Source organism: Rattus rattus, chromosome 3 (assembly GCF_011064425.1).
Source record: "Rattus rattus isolate New Zealand chromosome 3, Rrattus_CSIRO_v1, whole genome shotgun sequence".
In the NCBI taxonomy this organism is placed as follows: domain Eukaryota; kingdom Metazoa; phylum Chordata; class Mammalia; order Rodentia; family Muridae; genus Rattus; species Rattus rattus.
In genome coordinates this window covers 96,320,685-96,337,319 of record NC_046156.1, presented here as the reverse complement: position 1 = coordinate 96,337,319, position 16,635 = coordinate 96,320,685, and the positions used below count along the sequence as shown (strand labels likewise).

Below are 16,635 nucleotides of genomic sequence, written 5' to 3'. Positions count from 1 at the left end.
TAATATTCAACCAAAATCAGCTCTGTATTAAACCTGAGGTCATCAACCCCTCCCAAAACACCAATATAAAATGAATAAATTAATTTAGATCAATATAGAAAGAGCAAGTGTGTAAAAGTGGCACTTTATAACATGTACTTTGATAACAGAAATGTTATCAAACAAGTGTTCTTCAACCTTATTACGAGGTTTGCTTTTGGGTAAACTTTTAGAAATAAACCTCTAGCTTGAACAGCATCTGTGGCACCCTTCAGAGCTAAGAATACAGGTGTTCACTAATGGACACCTGACAGTGTAAACACTATTGCTGTCCCCCTCACTAATGTACACCCTATAGTGTAAACACTATTACTGTCACCCTCATTCATGTACACCCTATAGTGTAAACATTATTACTATTACCCTCATTTGCATACTGAACACAGAATACCAAAAACAACTTGTGCTGTTAACTTAGAAGAACCAAGAATCTAACCAAGGCAGTCTGCCACTGGAGCCCTGGTTTTTAAACTACTGGCCTGCTAAATAGACCTATACTTCCACTTTTATTGTCAATTAACTGTGAACTGAGATGTTCAGTAATCTGAACAAGAATTTGACTCAGCTTGTAACTCTGTTAACAAAGCTCTTGACTACCATTACATATGCTATGCATCCATGCCACTTCCTAGGATGTCACCTTGCTGACCACCAAGTAACCAATCGCTCTGACTAATATATACAATGGAAGCAAGGCAGACTGAGAACATCTAAAATGGTATCGTTCCAGTGCAATTAAGAAAATAATGCTACAACTACGGAACTGAGAATAGGACCCCCTTGGGGGGAATTAGAGGAAGTATTGAAAGAGTTGAAGGAGCTTGCAACCCCATAAAAACAACAATGCTAACCAACCAGAGCTTCCAGGGACAAACCACTACTGAAAGACTATGCATGGACTGACCCAGGGCTCCAACTGCATATGTGGCAGAGAATGGCCTTGTTGGCACACCAGTGGAAGGGAAAGCTCTTGTTCTTGCCAAGGTTGGACCCTCAGTGCAGAGGAATACGGGGGAGGGCAATAAGGGGAAGGTATATGGGGAATACCCGTATGGGGGACAGGTAGGGGAGGGATTGGGGGCTTATGGACAGGAAACCTGGAAGGGAAATAACCTTTGAAATGTAAGTAAAGAAATATATAATACAAAATTTTTAAAAAGAAAAGTAATACAATAAAAAGAATGCAAATTGAAAAAAAAAAGAAAATAATGCTACCTCAAACATCTATGTTTAATGCTGCTGTATTCGCAACATCATGATGCTTGCTATACAAGACAGAAAGAAAAGGGGGAGCAGGTGTAGGGGTATACTCCTATAATCTCAGCACCCAGGAGGCAGACGTAGGGGGTTTCTAGGCTAGCCCGGCCTACACAGTGGGTTTCAGGATAGCCAGAATTATTATAGTAAGAACTTCTCAAGGAAAAGGAAATAGAAGATACAAGTACTAAAAAAACACAGTAAAATTCTATATAAAACACAAGGATGTAGGAATGGGCTCAGAGTCTCAAAAAATCCACCATTTATCAGGTATTTAATGTACATGAAGTATACACTGGATATTAAGCAAAGGAGAATAAGATGCACCCAATTTTCAAGAAAAATTGTGTGGTTTGGCATGCTTATAAACACATTGTAAGATCACATCATGTAAAGACTTGATGTCCCAGGGTGAGAGATTATGGGGGAGAGGGATCTGGGAGAGGCACCATCTCAGAGGTAAAGGGAAAGAGGGATGAAAGGAAGAAGAACCCTGTGAGGGAGGACTGGCAGGGAGGGCAAATTTTGGGATGTAAATAAAATACTTAATAAAATAATAAGATCATATATTCATAGCTTTTTTTACAGCATTAAGAGATGATTTTAGACTGGAATACATTGTACTGTACTTACTGCTAAAATGTCTGCCTCTACGGGCAGCAGGTTCAGGAATGCAAAGAGTTGCACAGTCAAGATGGTATAGACTTGTGTGGCGGACAGCATGAGCATCCCTATGGAGAGCAGCATCTTGTGAATCACCTAGGAGATAAGGAAAAAATAACTGTAAAGCCTGGGGCTTTCTCCCCAGGAATAAATCATTTTCTACATTAATTCCTAACATACAAAAATAACCTTTTAAAATTACAAATGTGCTAATATTAAAATTAAGACATATTTGGAAGTCAGGCATTGTAGTGCATGCCTTTAATCCCAGCACTCAGGAGACAGAGACAAGCTAAACCCTGTGACTTCAAAACCAGCTAAGGTCTACACAAGAAGTAGAGGACAACAGGGGTTGCATAGAGAGAAAGAGAGAACTTGTCTTTAAAAAAATAAAAGGTATTTAAAAATCACCAGAGTCTGCAGAGACTAGACTAGGACACTTAGTCAACATGGGGCTGAGGATATAGTTCAGTAATAGAGACCGACTTTGCCTTGCAAGCACATGGGTATGCTCAATCTGACAGTGTGGGGGATAGAGGCTACTTCTAATAGTAGCACGTTCACAGTGATTCTGTTCTTCCTTTTAAGCACAAAACAAATGTTTCCCCACAGTGCATGGTTATATCACAACTTGTTAATCAATTCAATTTTTGTAGGAACAAGATTACGATCAAATTATGGTATGAAAACAGCAACTTTGCTTTAAATTTATTATTTTAACATTTCCAGAAATCTCATCTTTAGTACAATATAAAAATCCACCTACATTTGTTAAATATAAATTCATGTAATTTGAGGTAGGCCTCACTGTGTGGCTGGGCCAGCCTAGCATTCCCTATGTAGACCAGGCAGTCAGGCTAGCTTTGAACTCATAAACTTATACATCTGTAAAGGTATACACCACCAAGACCACATGAGTGCTTTTCTTCCTTTGTCTTCCCCCTTTTTACGACAGGATCTCACAACAATAACTGACCCTCAGCCTAATTTGTAGTTCAGGTTGGCCTTGAACACAGTGATCTGTGTACCTCTGCCTCCCAAGTGCTGGGGTTAATGGTGGAAGACACTTGTGCATGTTATATTTACATTAAACAAAGAAAAAAAAACAAAACAAAACTGATTTGACTGTCTCTGATCTAGAAATCAAAAAATTTCAGGTTTTTTAACATTTCATTTTTTTTTAATTAGGAACATGCAACTATTTGCAGAAATACTTTAAAGGCATTGAAACACTTCCTAACCCAAGTTCTTTTGCTAAGGGACACTCAATCTTTGCCTTTATCTCCTAACAACCCATAATTTTATTTTCCCTATCTATACCAGAAATAATCCCTACTCCCCCTTGCACTCTTGGAACCAAGTGAAATTAAGGCAAACCTCCAGTTCCTCTGTATCTTTCACTCTATAAACCATCTCCTTCGCTGTTAAAAATAAGAATAAAACACAATTGCGCATCTGATTCTCCCAAATCATTCAGGTTTCTATCATATGGCAAGTCAAAATACCAGGACAGACCTGAATATTACACAGTAAGATTTTTGTTGGCAATACTCAATCAATTTATAGTATAGATTTTTATGAATAAATGAGAACAAAGTTTACACAGACAAGAGATTTTTATAATGAATTGTTTTATTAAATACCACCAAGTTATAGAGAATCACCTTTAATGATATTGAGTGGGTGCTCTTGGTGGGGCATGGTATTGAGTGGTTTTGGTGAATGATACAGATTGAACGTCTCAATCTTACTCACACACTGAAAGCAAATACCTATAGTTCTTGAAACACCATTTTACAAAGCCATTAGTATCATCAATGACAATGTGTTAAAGTTGACTGGTAGTTGACAGAGCCTTTGACATGAAGGGTTAGTGGGAAAAAGGGGGAACAGGTAGGAACATAGAATGACTGCTCACAGGAACAAGGAAAGAGAAATGTTCTAAACTATATCTTGGTGTTACACAATTATATAAATATATTAAAGTCATTTCACTGTATGTTTAAAATAAGCTTTAGACTATGAATTTTGCTATGATAAAAATCTTCTAAGTGTATAACTTTGCCAAAATTAGGTCTTAAGGTAAAATAACTCTGGTGTGTTATTCAGACATTAGAATATATTCTACCTTCTAAAAAAGAACTTGGATTTCCAGAAGTTGCCTTCTGATGCGGCATGCACATTCCTATGGCCCCTATGAATTTCACCATGGTGTGCAATGTTCAGGGTCAAGGGTCCAGAAGGTGAGGGTACAGCCTATCAGCCTCATCTTCAGACATTTGTAAAACACACCTCAGACACAGATATGGCTGTATAAACAAGTGAGTGTGCTGACAGATTATTGCCACTGATGAGCACGTGAACCTCAAATTAGATAATGCAGAAGAGATTCATTCATAAAACAAAGTCAAGAAAACAACTGGCTTGAACCAAGCTGAACAGAGATAGTGTTTCCAAATAGAAATGACCAACTGATGAGCTACGAAGGCAGTACGGGGAGGGCAGTTCTGCAACAATAGTCACCTTCACCTTCTTTTGATGAGCCTTATGTTATTATCATGTGACAATAAATGCAGTGAGGTTGTTTCATTGAAAAAATTGGATAAAAAGTATGAATATAATGCAAGTGTTAAATTTGTGTATGTGTGAATATGTGTAGCTTTTAATGAAGAAGGTTCATTGTGCTTCCTAGTTTTAGCAATTTGACACAAGCTAATGTCATCTAAGAGGAACTTCAATTGAAATAATGCCTCCCTAAGATCATGAGATTGGGCTGTGGGCAAGCCTGTAGGCAATTTCTTAATTAATGATTGATTGGGTAGGGACTAACCCTTTGTGGGTGGTGCTATCCCTGGGCTGATGGTCCTGGGCTCTGTAAGAAAGCAGTCTGAGCAAGCCATGAGGAGCAAGCCAGTAAGCAGCACTCCTCCATGGCCTCTGCATCAGCTCATGCTTCTAGACTCCTGCCGTTTGAGTTCCTGTCATGACTTCCTCCAATGATGAATAGTGATGTGTAAGTATAAGCTAAAAAAAACCCTTTCCTTCCTACGTTGTTTTTGGTCATGGTGTTTCATCATAGTAACACTAAGATTTTTGTGATTGAGAAAGCACCAGTTTTTACATTTAGTTTAAATCAGCGTTGCTTAACCAGGAAGCCTTCTAAAAGGATCAGGTAACAGGCTAGAATTCCTTCTTCTAAAAGGATCAGTTAACGGGCTAAAATTCTTTGATGGCTCCTCCTAGCACTTATTGCCAATCATGTTACTAAACAACATTCAGGTAAATACAATTCTTCACTAAAGAAAAGCATTTATATGAAATGACTCTATACTTGCTATAAAACCTTTTATAAGCAAGGTACAATGACAAAAGCCTGTAGCCCCAGCTTCTTAGAAAGCTGATGTAAGGGCTGGAGAGATGGCTCAGTGGTTAAGAGCACTGACTGCTCTTCCAGAGGTCATGAGTTCAAATCCCAGCAACCACATGGTGGCTCACAACCATCTGTAATGGGATCCGATGCCCTCTTCTGGTGTGTCTGAAGACAGTGACAGTGTACTCGTCATATATAAAATGAATAAATAAAATCTTTTAAAAAAAAAAGCTGATATAAAATGATCGTTTAAGCTAATAATTGGAGACTAGCCTGAACTACAACACAATGAGGTCTCGCCCCTCAACACCCACCTTACACCCACAGTCCCTATCCCAGTCTTGTAGGAAGAAGAAAAAAAAGACGACATTAAAAAAAAAGTTTCTTAAAACTGATCATGATCTTCAAGGAAACCTGGAGGCTAATCAAGGGGCTGTTAAGGGAAACTGATCCCTTCAAATACTGAGATTTCCCACACCAGATCTCAATGGTTCTAATTCAAGTCCAGTCTGTGCTGAGGACGGAAGACTTCTCCATAACCACATATGGTTACACTGGTATACTGTGCTTCCAGTTTGTGTACTCCTAGAGTGGAATACAGTGCCACCCACATAATGCCCAGGTGGTAGCACACATCTGAAATGCCAACAGTGAAGGAGGGGAAGACAGGCAGATCCTAGGGCTCGCTTGTCAGCCTTCCCTGCCAATCCATGAACACCTGCCACAAAAAAGCAAATAAATAAGGCAGCAAACCATAGAAGACACAGATGTCAATCTCTAGACTCCACAGTAAACTCACAAACAACACATCCATACACATAATGCATACATCCATACAAGGAAAACTCTAACAAATCAAATTCAAGGACACGTTAAAATGATGTAGGCCATAAAGGTTCGTTCAACATATGCATATCTGTAACTATAATTCAGCCCGTGAGCGGGAATAGAGACAAAAACCCCTCTGGAAGAGCATGCATTGCTCTGAAACACTGAGCCATCTCTTGAGCCCCCAGGACCATTTGTAATCACAAATTAATCTTCTCCCTTCTTTGAAAGAATTCTAATAAACTTTAATAGTGATTTTTATCTGAAATCAGCTTCCTGGTACAATACAATGTTTTCCAATTCTCATATTTTCTGTCTAGTTTATACTATATCTTACCTAAGAAATATCCTTGCAAAAATATCTTGATTCTAATCTACAATGGTTTACTTCTTCCTAACTTCAAAAGCTTATGAGAATTAGAGGAAATGTGATAGATAGATCATACATACATACATGCATACATACATATGTGTGTGTGTTGTAAGACATGACAAGGTGCACGTCTTGCTTAAAAGTCATGATTTCTATAAAATTTAATAGAAAATAAAACAAATACAGCACAACGTGATAAAGTGAGGAAACAGCACAAGGTTGTTAAAAATAAAGAAATCACCCAAGCATAATGCTCATGGCTCTAATTCCAGCACTGGGAAGGCAAAGGCAGGAAGATTGCTACAAGTTCAAGACCAGCCAGGGATGGTATGATATATATACCATCCCTGGTGTGTGCGTGTGTGTGTGTGTGTGTGTGTGTGTGTATACCTTGTCTCAAAAAATTCTTTTTAATTTTAAATAGAATAAAATATTTAAATATAATGAGAAACATGGACTACAACACAGTTTCATCAAACCAACAATAAAAAGACAGTTCAGAGGCATCAAGGACAGTGTAGCTATGATGGTTAGCTTTAACTGTCTACTTGACAAAACCTAAAATTACCTTAGAGTCTCAGTGAAAGAATGTCTATAGTGAACTGGCTTGTGGGTAACAGAGAGGTCTCCCAGAAGGCCAGTCTCATTTTGATGTCATATGCTATATGTAAAACTTTATCATTTTAAACAGAGTTCAGTAACTATATTTTTACTGTCGAGCACTTAACCACTGCTGTGTTTTTCTAGAACCTTCTATCCTAACAAAATGAAACTGTAGCCCCTAGCAGCACTTCATTCTCCTTTCTGTCTGAGATTTGACAACTTAGCGCAGCATATAAGTGGAATCATTCGGCATGTCTTGTGTGAGTGGCTCAGTTCACTAGCATGTCTTAAAGATTGTTCCGTGCTGCAGAAGCCTAAAAGCTGCTTCCTTGCCTGGCTGGAAGAGCCCACGGCTTCTACGTGCTGCACGCACTTACTCATCCACCAGTGAATGTGAAATTCTTCCACTTCCTGACGTGTCAGAAAGTTCACTATGTTCCTTCTTTCAGTTTTTTGGGGTGGGGTGTGATAGATTGCCTCGTTGAAAAAACAGAACTCCTATGAAGATTACAGCTGGCTTTGTTCAACAGTTATTGGTCAGCCCAGACAGAATGTTTGCTGAGACAGCATGTCTCCCATGATTGTCTGTCCTTCCTGAAGCAAACATTCCAGAAAGGAAAGACCACAGAGTTGCACAGAGCTGCGCCAGCTCATCAAGGTCCTCATTGCAAAGCCCCTCACCCGCCCTGTAAAGGGTCCCGGCCAGACTTTCCCTTCAGACCCCTCCACTGCCATGGGAGGGAGGCTGCCCTTTGCTGTGCACGCTAATAGTGCAATCATGTGCTGAGGTCAGACTGTTCTCTTTCTGCATTCCGTCTCTTTACTCAGTGCTTAAAGTCTCCTGGGCACAAGCCAGAAGTAGAACTTCAGAATCACAGGTTAACTCTGATGTTTCTGAGTACTGACCCATTTTTTCACACACTGAAACACATGAGTCCCACCAGTAATGCACAGGGTTCCTTCGTCTTCCCATTACTGTCAGTACCTGTTGCTCGCTACTTTCCACACAGCCACCACAAAGAGCACAGAACTGCGGTTCTGGTTTGCATTCTCTACTTAGCAATAGTGGGCACCACTTCTTGTACTCTCTATCTGCACATCATCTTCTCCGGAGAAGTATCCACTCATCTCATTTTTAATCAAACTGTTTTGTTGTTGTTGAGCTACAAGGGTGCTGACACACTTTGAATATCAAACCTTGCCTTGTATGTGACTGAAAAGTACGTTTTCCCATCCGGTGCAGTATGCTTTCACAGCATAAAAAGTAGAAAAGTCGTTTAATGTACAAGCACTGTCGATTTTCATGGAATCCAACCCAATGTTTTATTTTCTTATCTGTGCTTTTAGTGTCCAATGTAAGAAGGCCAGTGGTGGAAACCTTTTCCTTGATTTTTGTTTTTATATTACTTCTATGTTTAGGCTTTGAACACTTTTTAAAATTTTTTTCATTAAATAATAATATGAGTTATGAGTCCAACACATATTAGGAAAACGCTTTCTTGATCCAGATTTAAAAGTGTATTCCATGTGATTACTCATAAACTTCTTACAGTCAAAGGACAATGTATAGGTCAAACTAGACAAGATGAAAATGTAGGGGCAGAGAGGCTAACAAAAAGAGCCTTCATAGTTCTCTCAATGCCACTGTTGTCATCTGTACTGCAGGTTGTCAACCCCAGCATGAGCCACGCAGAAATGAGGAAGGAACAATTGACAATGAAATGTTTTCATGGACATTGACATCTTGAGCACTAGGGAAACATAGTAGAAAATTCTGGTTTTCTTGGTTATCAAAATATGCACAGTGTACTTCAAAGTATCCATCTCCCAAATCAGAATTTCTATTTTTATGATTTTTCACACAAATGTCAATCCTACCACTGTAACATTGAAAGAAACCTGGATTTTATGCTAAGTGCTGCATTAAGGAGTGACATTCCCTCTAACCCTCTCTGCAGCCTTTAAAGTGGAACATAGGAGAAAGTGGACTGCACTCTCACTCAACTTCCCTATTTTAGGGGACTTCCCTATTTTAGGGGATTGAACTTCTCTATGTGAGCACTAATAGCAACTGACTGAGAAATGAACAAATTTGCTCACTCGTATCCCCCACCTTCATCCCTCATTCTTTAATGTGCAGTTCTTAGATGGAAAACAATATGGCCAATGATCCCCAGGGAGTTTGGACATAGAAACACGACCTCTTTCATACTGTTAATGGTGGCAGACTGTCACACTTCAGATCATATACCACTGCCATTGTTACAACCCACTTCTTCTTTAAAATGAACTTTGATTGTGTGTACGTGGGGAGAGGTGCCCACAGAAGCCAAAGACATCAGATCCCCTGCACTAGAGTTACTGGGAAGTACCAGCCACAGGATGTGGGTGCTCTAAGTGGCTGGCCCCTGCCCCAGCCCTATACCCTGCTGCCTTACCGTGTCCCCAGCTATGTTCCTGACCTTGTTTTCAGATGACAGACTCGCCCTGGCAAGTGTTTGCAGTCAAGTTTACACATCTGCTGGGAAGCACCTCTTTAATCTCCTGCTTCTTAAATGCTCATTGCTTCCTATCGTAATTTTTAATTCATATTTTTATTGTTTAGTGTCCTTAATTGCTGAAAGAATATGTACTTCTCAAGAACATCAATATTTATTTTACAGATGTGTAAACAGTGCCTAATAAATATTAGGAGCTTAACATTTAAGAAAACAAATGTGTACACCACTTCTCTTGAGACTAACAATGAAACCTCTAAACGCCACTACCTGTTAACTGCTTTTTACAAAGTTTTAACACGTTTATATTAAAACCCTCTTATTCAAGGCTCAGTAGGAAAGTACCTGCCCACCTGCCTCAGAGGCACTGAATCCCCAGAGCCACTAAAAACAAATAAAAACCTGTTTTTATGTTTCCATTAAAGGCAGGTGTGGCGTTCTGAACAGTAGTCCCAGCTACTCAAAAGAATTCAAGACCAACATAGGCAACACAGTGAGATACTATCTCAGAAAGATTTTTAAGTGAAAAGTGTCTTGTGTGTTTATTAAAAATGTGCATAAGTATACATACATTGAATATTATGGGGACTGAAGAGATGGCTCAGCAGTTAAAAGCAGTTGTTGATCGTGCAGAGGACCCAGGTTTGGATCCCAGCATCCTTGTCAGGTGGCTCACAACCCTCTTCTAGCTTCCCTCTTCTGGCCTCTGAAGGTACCTGCACACATGTGGTACACATATGTACTCTCTGTCACACACATACATATAAAATAATTCTCTAAACATTATGAAACAAAATAATCCACGAACATGTTAATTCCGGGTGGTGGGTCTTTATATCATTTTTGGTTTATTCTTCATCCCTATTTACACGGCTCAAAGTAAAACTCTCTAAAGTCTATTTATGTGCCATATTCTAAAGACTAAACTACATGAACCCTAATAAACCTGCCCCCACCACCTATTCAAGGGTTCTATTTTTGCACAATAGAGAAAACAGTTAAATGAGCAAGCAACAGAGCTCTTAGTTCACTAGCCTAACGTAATATTTGGAGGGGATATAATTATTCCTTGTGAAGTAAAATGTGCAATTAAAAAGTGAAGATTTATGGCCCAGCACATGATGGTATTGCCTTTAATCCCAGCACTGAGGAAACAGAAGCAGGTTGATCTCTGTGAGTTCAAGGCCATCCTGGTCTACATGGAGAGTTCCAGGATAGCCAGGCTACATAACATTCTTTGTCTTAAAAAAATCCAAATAACGATGGTGGTGGTGGTGGTGGTGGTGGTGGTGGTTGTGGTGGTGGGATGGGGTGGTGGTGGGTGGTGGTGGTGGTGGTGGTGGTGGGAGGAGGTGGTGGTGGATGTGGGATGGTGGTGGTGGTGGTGGATGGTGGTGGTGGTGGTGGGGATGGGTGGTGGTGGTGGTGGTGGTGGTGGAGGAGGAGGTGGTGGTGGTGGTGGTGGTGGTGGTAGTGGTGGTGGTGGGGTGGTGGTGGTGGTGGTGGTGGTGGTGGTGGTGGTGGTGGTGGTGGTGGTGGTGGTGGTGGTGGTGGTGGTGGTGGGTGGTGGTGGTGGTGGTGGTGTACCCTGGCACACAGGCAGCACTAATGGTACTCAGTGGAATTGGAAAAAAAGAAAAGGACATGACAGTGGGAAAATGACTTGTTGAGGGGGTTCTAGGGAAAATATGAGGAAAGCTTTAGTGAGTATGGTCAAAACTGTATACATGTCTGAATAAATAAAAACATTTTAATATTTTTAAAAATTAAGCAAAGGACAAATCTTGGGCAAATAATTAAATGTTTCTCCATTATGACTGTTTAATTACACACAAAATATTTACTTTTTTAAAAAATTACTTCTGTTTATATGTATGCATGAGTGCTTGCCTATATGTATGTGCACCATACACATGCTGTTATTGCCCACCAAGGCCAAAAGTGTTTGGGGAGGTTAGACGGTGCAGCCTTGCTAGTCACTGGATTCACACTTTGAGATTAAAAGCCTTGTGCTGCTTCCAGTTGTCCTCTCTGCTTTGTTTGCAGTTGAAGATGTGAGTGAGCTCTCAGCCTCCATTCCTGCTGCCTGCCACTTGCAGCTATGCATTCCTGCCATGCTAGACTCTTACTTACCCCTCTGAACCATAGGCCAAAATAACCCTTCCTGCTATGAGTTGCTCTAATCATTGTTTTTATCCCAGCAATAGAAAAGTAACTAATGCACTGGCAGGAACTAGTACACAGGCGAGTGATGGGCACTAGGAACTAAACTTCGCTCCTCTGTACGTGCACAATGGTTGAGCCATTTCCCCAGTGCTACCCCTAAAATACTCCATACAGTAGTTCTAACAATGAGTAAGACTGCCACAGAGAACGAAAGCAGCAGGCACGTGCATCAGTAGACAGCACGTCTCAATCAGCTACAGTCCCAAGCTTAGGTAACTGTGATGCCATGGTCACTGGCATCCCAATCCCAACTGGCAAACAGCTCAGCACGCAGACCCAAGAGTAAACTAAAGCAAAACAAACAAAAACAAACAAAACCACTCAGCTTTTTTAGGTCTTCTGAACTACTCCAAGTAACAATTTTGTTCCATCACTGAGTTATATCAGGATACAGAAACCATACAATACACTAAATTATGTATGATAGTAAGTGTAAGATACAGATGTACAGAGCAGGAGAGTGGGACCATCAGGCTTGAGAAAACCGCTGAGAATAACGGACATGTTTGTCAAATTCATACTGTATAAATATGCTATACAAATGTTTCATAGCTATATAAATGTTAGTGCTTACCAAAGTACACATGCACTACCTGCAAGTGTGTTCAATCATGAGTCACAACTCTGTTCTTAATAGTTTATGAAAAAGATAACCAGAAATGGCCTTTAATCCAAGCACCTAGGAGGCAGAGACAGAGGCAGAAAGATTTCTGTGAGTTCAGTGTCAGCATGGCCTACATAGAAAGTTCCAGGCCAGATATAGATACCTGTGAGACCCTGTCTCAAAAAACTAAGTAAATAAATAAATTATGATAAGAGGTTAAGACTGACAGCCCCAGAAGGATAAACATAAAGGGGGATCCTTCTCCAAAGCTGGGGTCCAGTCCTCAAATGCATATGGTGGAAGAAAATTAGGCAACAGATAATTTCAGTAGGTGGTCCACACAGGGCTGAATCAAAGCTGTCAGGAAAGCAAGACACAACCAGAGTCTCCAGTCTAAGCAAGGAAATACTGGTGTGCAAAGATCATCAGGGAATTGCTGCAGAATACCTATTGTTATATGCAGTATTCATGAGATGTGGCTAAAGAATCCTCACTTACTAGGCCTACACAGACCTAAGGGCCTTGTAGAGCTAAGGGCCCTGACAACCGAGGCCTGCATACAAGCAGGAACCCTGGAGGACATCACCTGCCCTCACACCCACCTGCCTGCTGCTTTCACTCACTGCTATCCCAACTCGGGGATGCAAACACTAACACACAACAGCACATGGCTTCTTTTTGGTATTCAAAATGCAAATACAAATGCACATAATAAAAACTATTTCCTAAGTAGAAAAGACAATTCTATTGGAAAGTAGATGTGTGTGTGTAATATTCTGGCAAAAAAACTCATCAACATTTTGCCCAAGGCTTGGGTGAGACCATGTTCATGACTCAATTTAAAGGTGACAATTGACCTGGCACAGGAAATTTCAACATAGCCCTGCATTTAGGCAGAGTATTATTTCTCTCTGCTTACAAAGTTGATAGTGAACATTAGGAACAAGGGGTAAAATAGAATTGGAAAACTTGCCATTTGACCAGAAAAGGAGAATGATCCCAAGCACCAAGAAGCTGAACTTAACAGGACAATAACATGAGGACAACTCAGGTTTGGCCATCTTCCATCCATCACAGGATCATCATGTAAGAGGAATGCATTTGAAAGCCTTTGCTTGAGGATGCCTGCTTTCCTAAGGCTGCCTAGGAAACTGCTTCCTAGATTCAGCACCCAGGCAATCAGTGGTAACTCTTAGTCCAAGGAGGCTAAGATACTGCCTAAGCTGCCACACACTGGAATCATCCGTGTGTTGCAGGCTTTATAGCAATGCAGAATGCAATAGTTATAGGGTCAGAAAAGCATCCACTCAGACTTTAAAGAAAACCTCAAAAGCCAGGTATGTTTAACCAAGTCAAAGTCCCTGAAGGCAAACACTAAGAGGACAATGTGTGAGGCCGTGAGAGTGAGTGGAGGACACGGTGGAGATCCTGGGAAGTGAGAGATCACAGGAAGATAGAATGTCTACTGAGACAGGCAGCACTGGAGCTGGCTCAGTGAAGGGGCCACGGGGCCTGGAGCCAGCAAAGCTACAAGGCAGAGTTGCCCTAGTCCTTGAAGGCTCTCACTGTGTGTGTGTCCAGAAGCCAGACATGGAACTACAGGACTCAACCTTTGCCCTGTTGTTTTCAGCTGTGCTTCAGGCCACCTCTCCATGCCTGCACCCCTCCCTTTTTAACGGGGGTTGTGACACAGTAACTTTAACTGCCCCATAGTCGCTCTTTTTCACTTTACTGGGGTTCACAACTAGCAGTCTGCTTGAAGCTCAGAGTATAGTTCAGACTATAGAATGATACAGAGACTCCTGGAGATGACTAAATGCAGTTTGCACTATGAGATAGGCATGTCTGTGGGGAGCCAGGGACAAAATGAGAATTTCAGTAAGAAATGTCCCTCACAGGCAGGCTCATGTGTGAAAGGTGTGGTACTGTGGCAGCTAGCTTGGTAGCTCGCTGTGATGGCATGACATTCAGTACTCTGCATTGTGAAAGGATGGTCCTGGTGCTGCCATATTGGGAGGTGGCGAAAACTGTAGGAGGAGGAGCCTGGTGAGAAGTAGGTTACTGAAGTGTGCCTTCAGACGGTATCCTTTTCTAACCTCACTGTTTTCTGGATTTCAGGATTTCCTTCCTACGAAGCTACAATAATCACAACTGAATGGTGCTTCTGTGAGCAGGTACACAGAGTAAAGCAGTAGAGCCTTGCCCATGTACCCACATAGAGCAAACAACCGATTTAAAAGGTGCAGAGCCCAGAGAATACTGTCTTCAGCCAGGGGTACTGGAACAAAAGGATCTCAACATACAAGACAGGGAACCTCTGACCTAACTGACACCACAACAAACAACAACAGAAAAGTGGATCAGTGACCAAAACAGAAGAGAAAACTCCTGGAAGAAAATACAGGTTAGGACCAGATTATGACAGTGCACACCTGTAAATTCCATGCAGAAAACATCCTAAATTCATATAGCTTGTGCTGCATATTTAAATCTAATTTCAAAAGGAAAAATAAGCCAGGAACCATGGGATACCTGTAGCCTCAAAAGTTGGGAGGCAGAGACAGGTGAACTCTCTGAGTTCTAGACCAGCCTAGTCTACACAGCAACAGGCTCCAGGCCAACTATATACTGAGAGGGGGGGGGGAGGGGAGAGGGGAGAAAAGAGAGGGGGTGAGAAGGAAGAGGGGAGAAGGGAGAGGGGGGAAGAGGGGAGAGGAGGGGAGAGAGGAGAGAGGGGAGAGGGGGAAAGGAAGGGAGTGTGAAGGAGAGGGGGAGGAGGGGGAGAAGGAAGAGGGGAGAAGGGAGGGGTGAGAGGGGAAAGAGGGGGAGGGGAAAGGAAGGGAGGGAGAAGGAGAGAGGGAAGAGGGGAGGAGGGGGAGAAGGGAGGGGGTGAGAGGGGAAAGAGGGGAGAGGGGGAAAGGAAGGGAGGGAGAAGGAGAGAGGGAAGAGGGGAGGAGGGGGAGAAGGGAGAGGGGAGAGGGGAGAGGGAGGGAGCTAAAAGATGTAAGAAGTTTCCATGTTAGCAACGACTTCTTAGAAACAGCACCAAAAGCATGAGTAAACAGATACAGATTGGGTTTCCTCAAATTGAAAACCTTTATGTGTCAAAGAACATTATTAAGATAGAGGCCACACCCAAATGGACAAAAAAAAATGTACATCATATATCTGATTCAGATCTCACATCCGAAGTCCAGAAAGAAGCTAGACAGATAGCTCAATCATTAAGACTACTTGTTGCTCTTTCAGAAGACTAGAATTCAGTTCCATGTTTAGAGCATCCACTTCAGACTGCTCACCACAACCTGTAACTCCAGCTCCTGAGGATCCAACACCCTCTTCCAGCTCCAAGGGCACCATGTACACACAGATACACAAAAAACAAAAACAACATAAATCTTTTTGGGTGTTTTTGTTTGAGCTTTTTTGGTTTTGGTTTTGGTTTGGGGAGACCGGGTTAGTTTGGTTTTCTTAAGACAAGGCTTCTTTCTATGTAGACCTGCCTGCCCTGGATTTCACTCTGTAGACAATACTGGCTTGAACTCAGAGATCCACCTGCCCCTGCCTTCAGAGTGCTGGGATGACAAGTATGCCACCACTGCCCAGCCATTTAAACCACTTTTTAAAAATTCAATCTCAAAATGATAAACTGTAAAAGGCAAAGGACTTAAATAGATAATACTTCAAGAAAATATGCAAATGTCAAGCAAGTGTGTGAAAAGATGTCCAAGTCCATTCATGCCAAAGCAGCATTAATCAAAACACAGGAGGGCCGGCATAGCTGCGCACACTTGTAATTCCAGTCCTTGGGCAGCTAACAGATCTTTAGTTCCAGGCCAACCTGGTCTACACAGCTAGTTCCAGGCCTAATGAGTCCTTGTTTCCAAAAACAAAACAAAACAACAATATATATATATATATATATATATATATATATATGACTACTTGTTGCTCTTTCAGAAGACTAGAATTCAGTTCCAGGTTTAGAGCATAGATAGATAGAGAGAGAGAGAGAGAGAGAGAGAGAGAGAGAGAGAGAGAGAGAGAGGAAGCTGGAGATGGATCAGTAGATAGAGTGCTTGCCACACAAATATGAGGACCTAAGTTCAGAAACCCAACACTTGGAAAGATGGTTATGGTGATGCACAACTGCACCCAGTGCTGAGGAGACAGA

General features: G+C 41.4%; 1 protein-coding gene across 1 annotated transcript in view; it reads right to left on the bottom strand.

Annotated features, from left to right (window-relative positions):
* Rnf13 (ring finger protein 13) overlaps nt 1-16,635 on the bottom strand; it is a 105,287-nt gene that overhangs the window by 80,519 nt on the left and 8,133 nt on the right. Inside the window, exon 2 of the mRNA XM_032898353.1 lies at nt 1,930-2,055. Within this exon, the coding sequence (XP_032754244.1) occupies nt 1,930-2,043 (114 nt within the window). The 5' untranslated portion in view covers nt 2,044-2,055. The remainder of the gene's footprint in view (nt 1-1,929; nt 2,056-16,635) is intronic.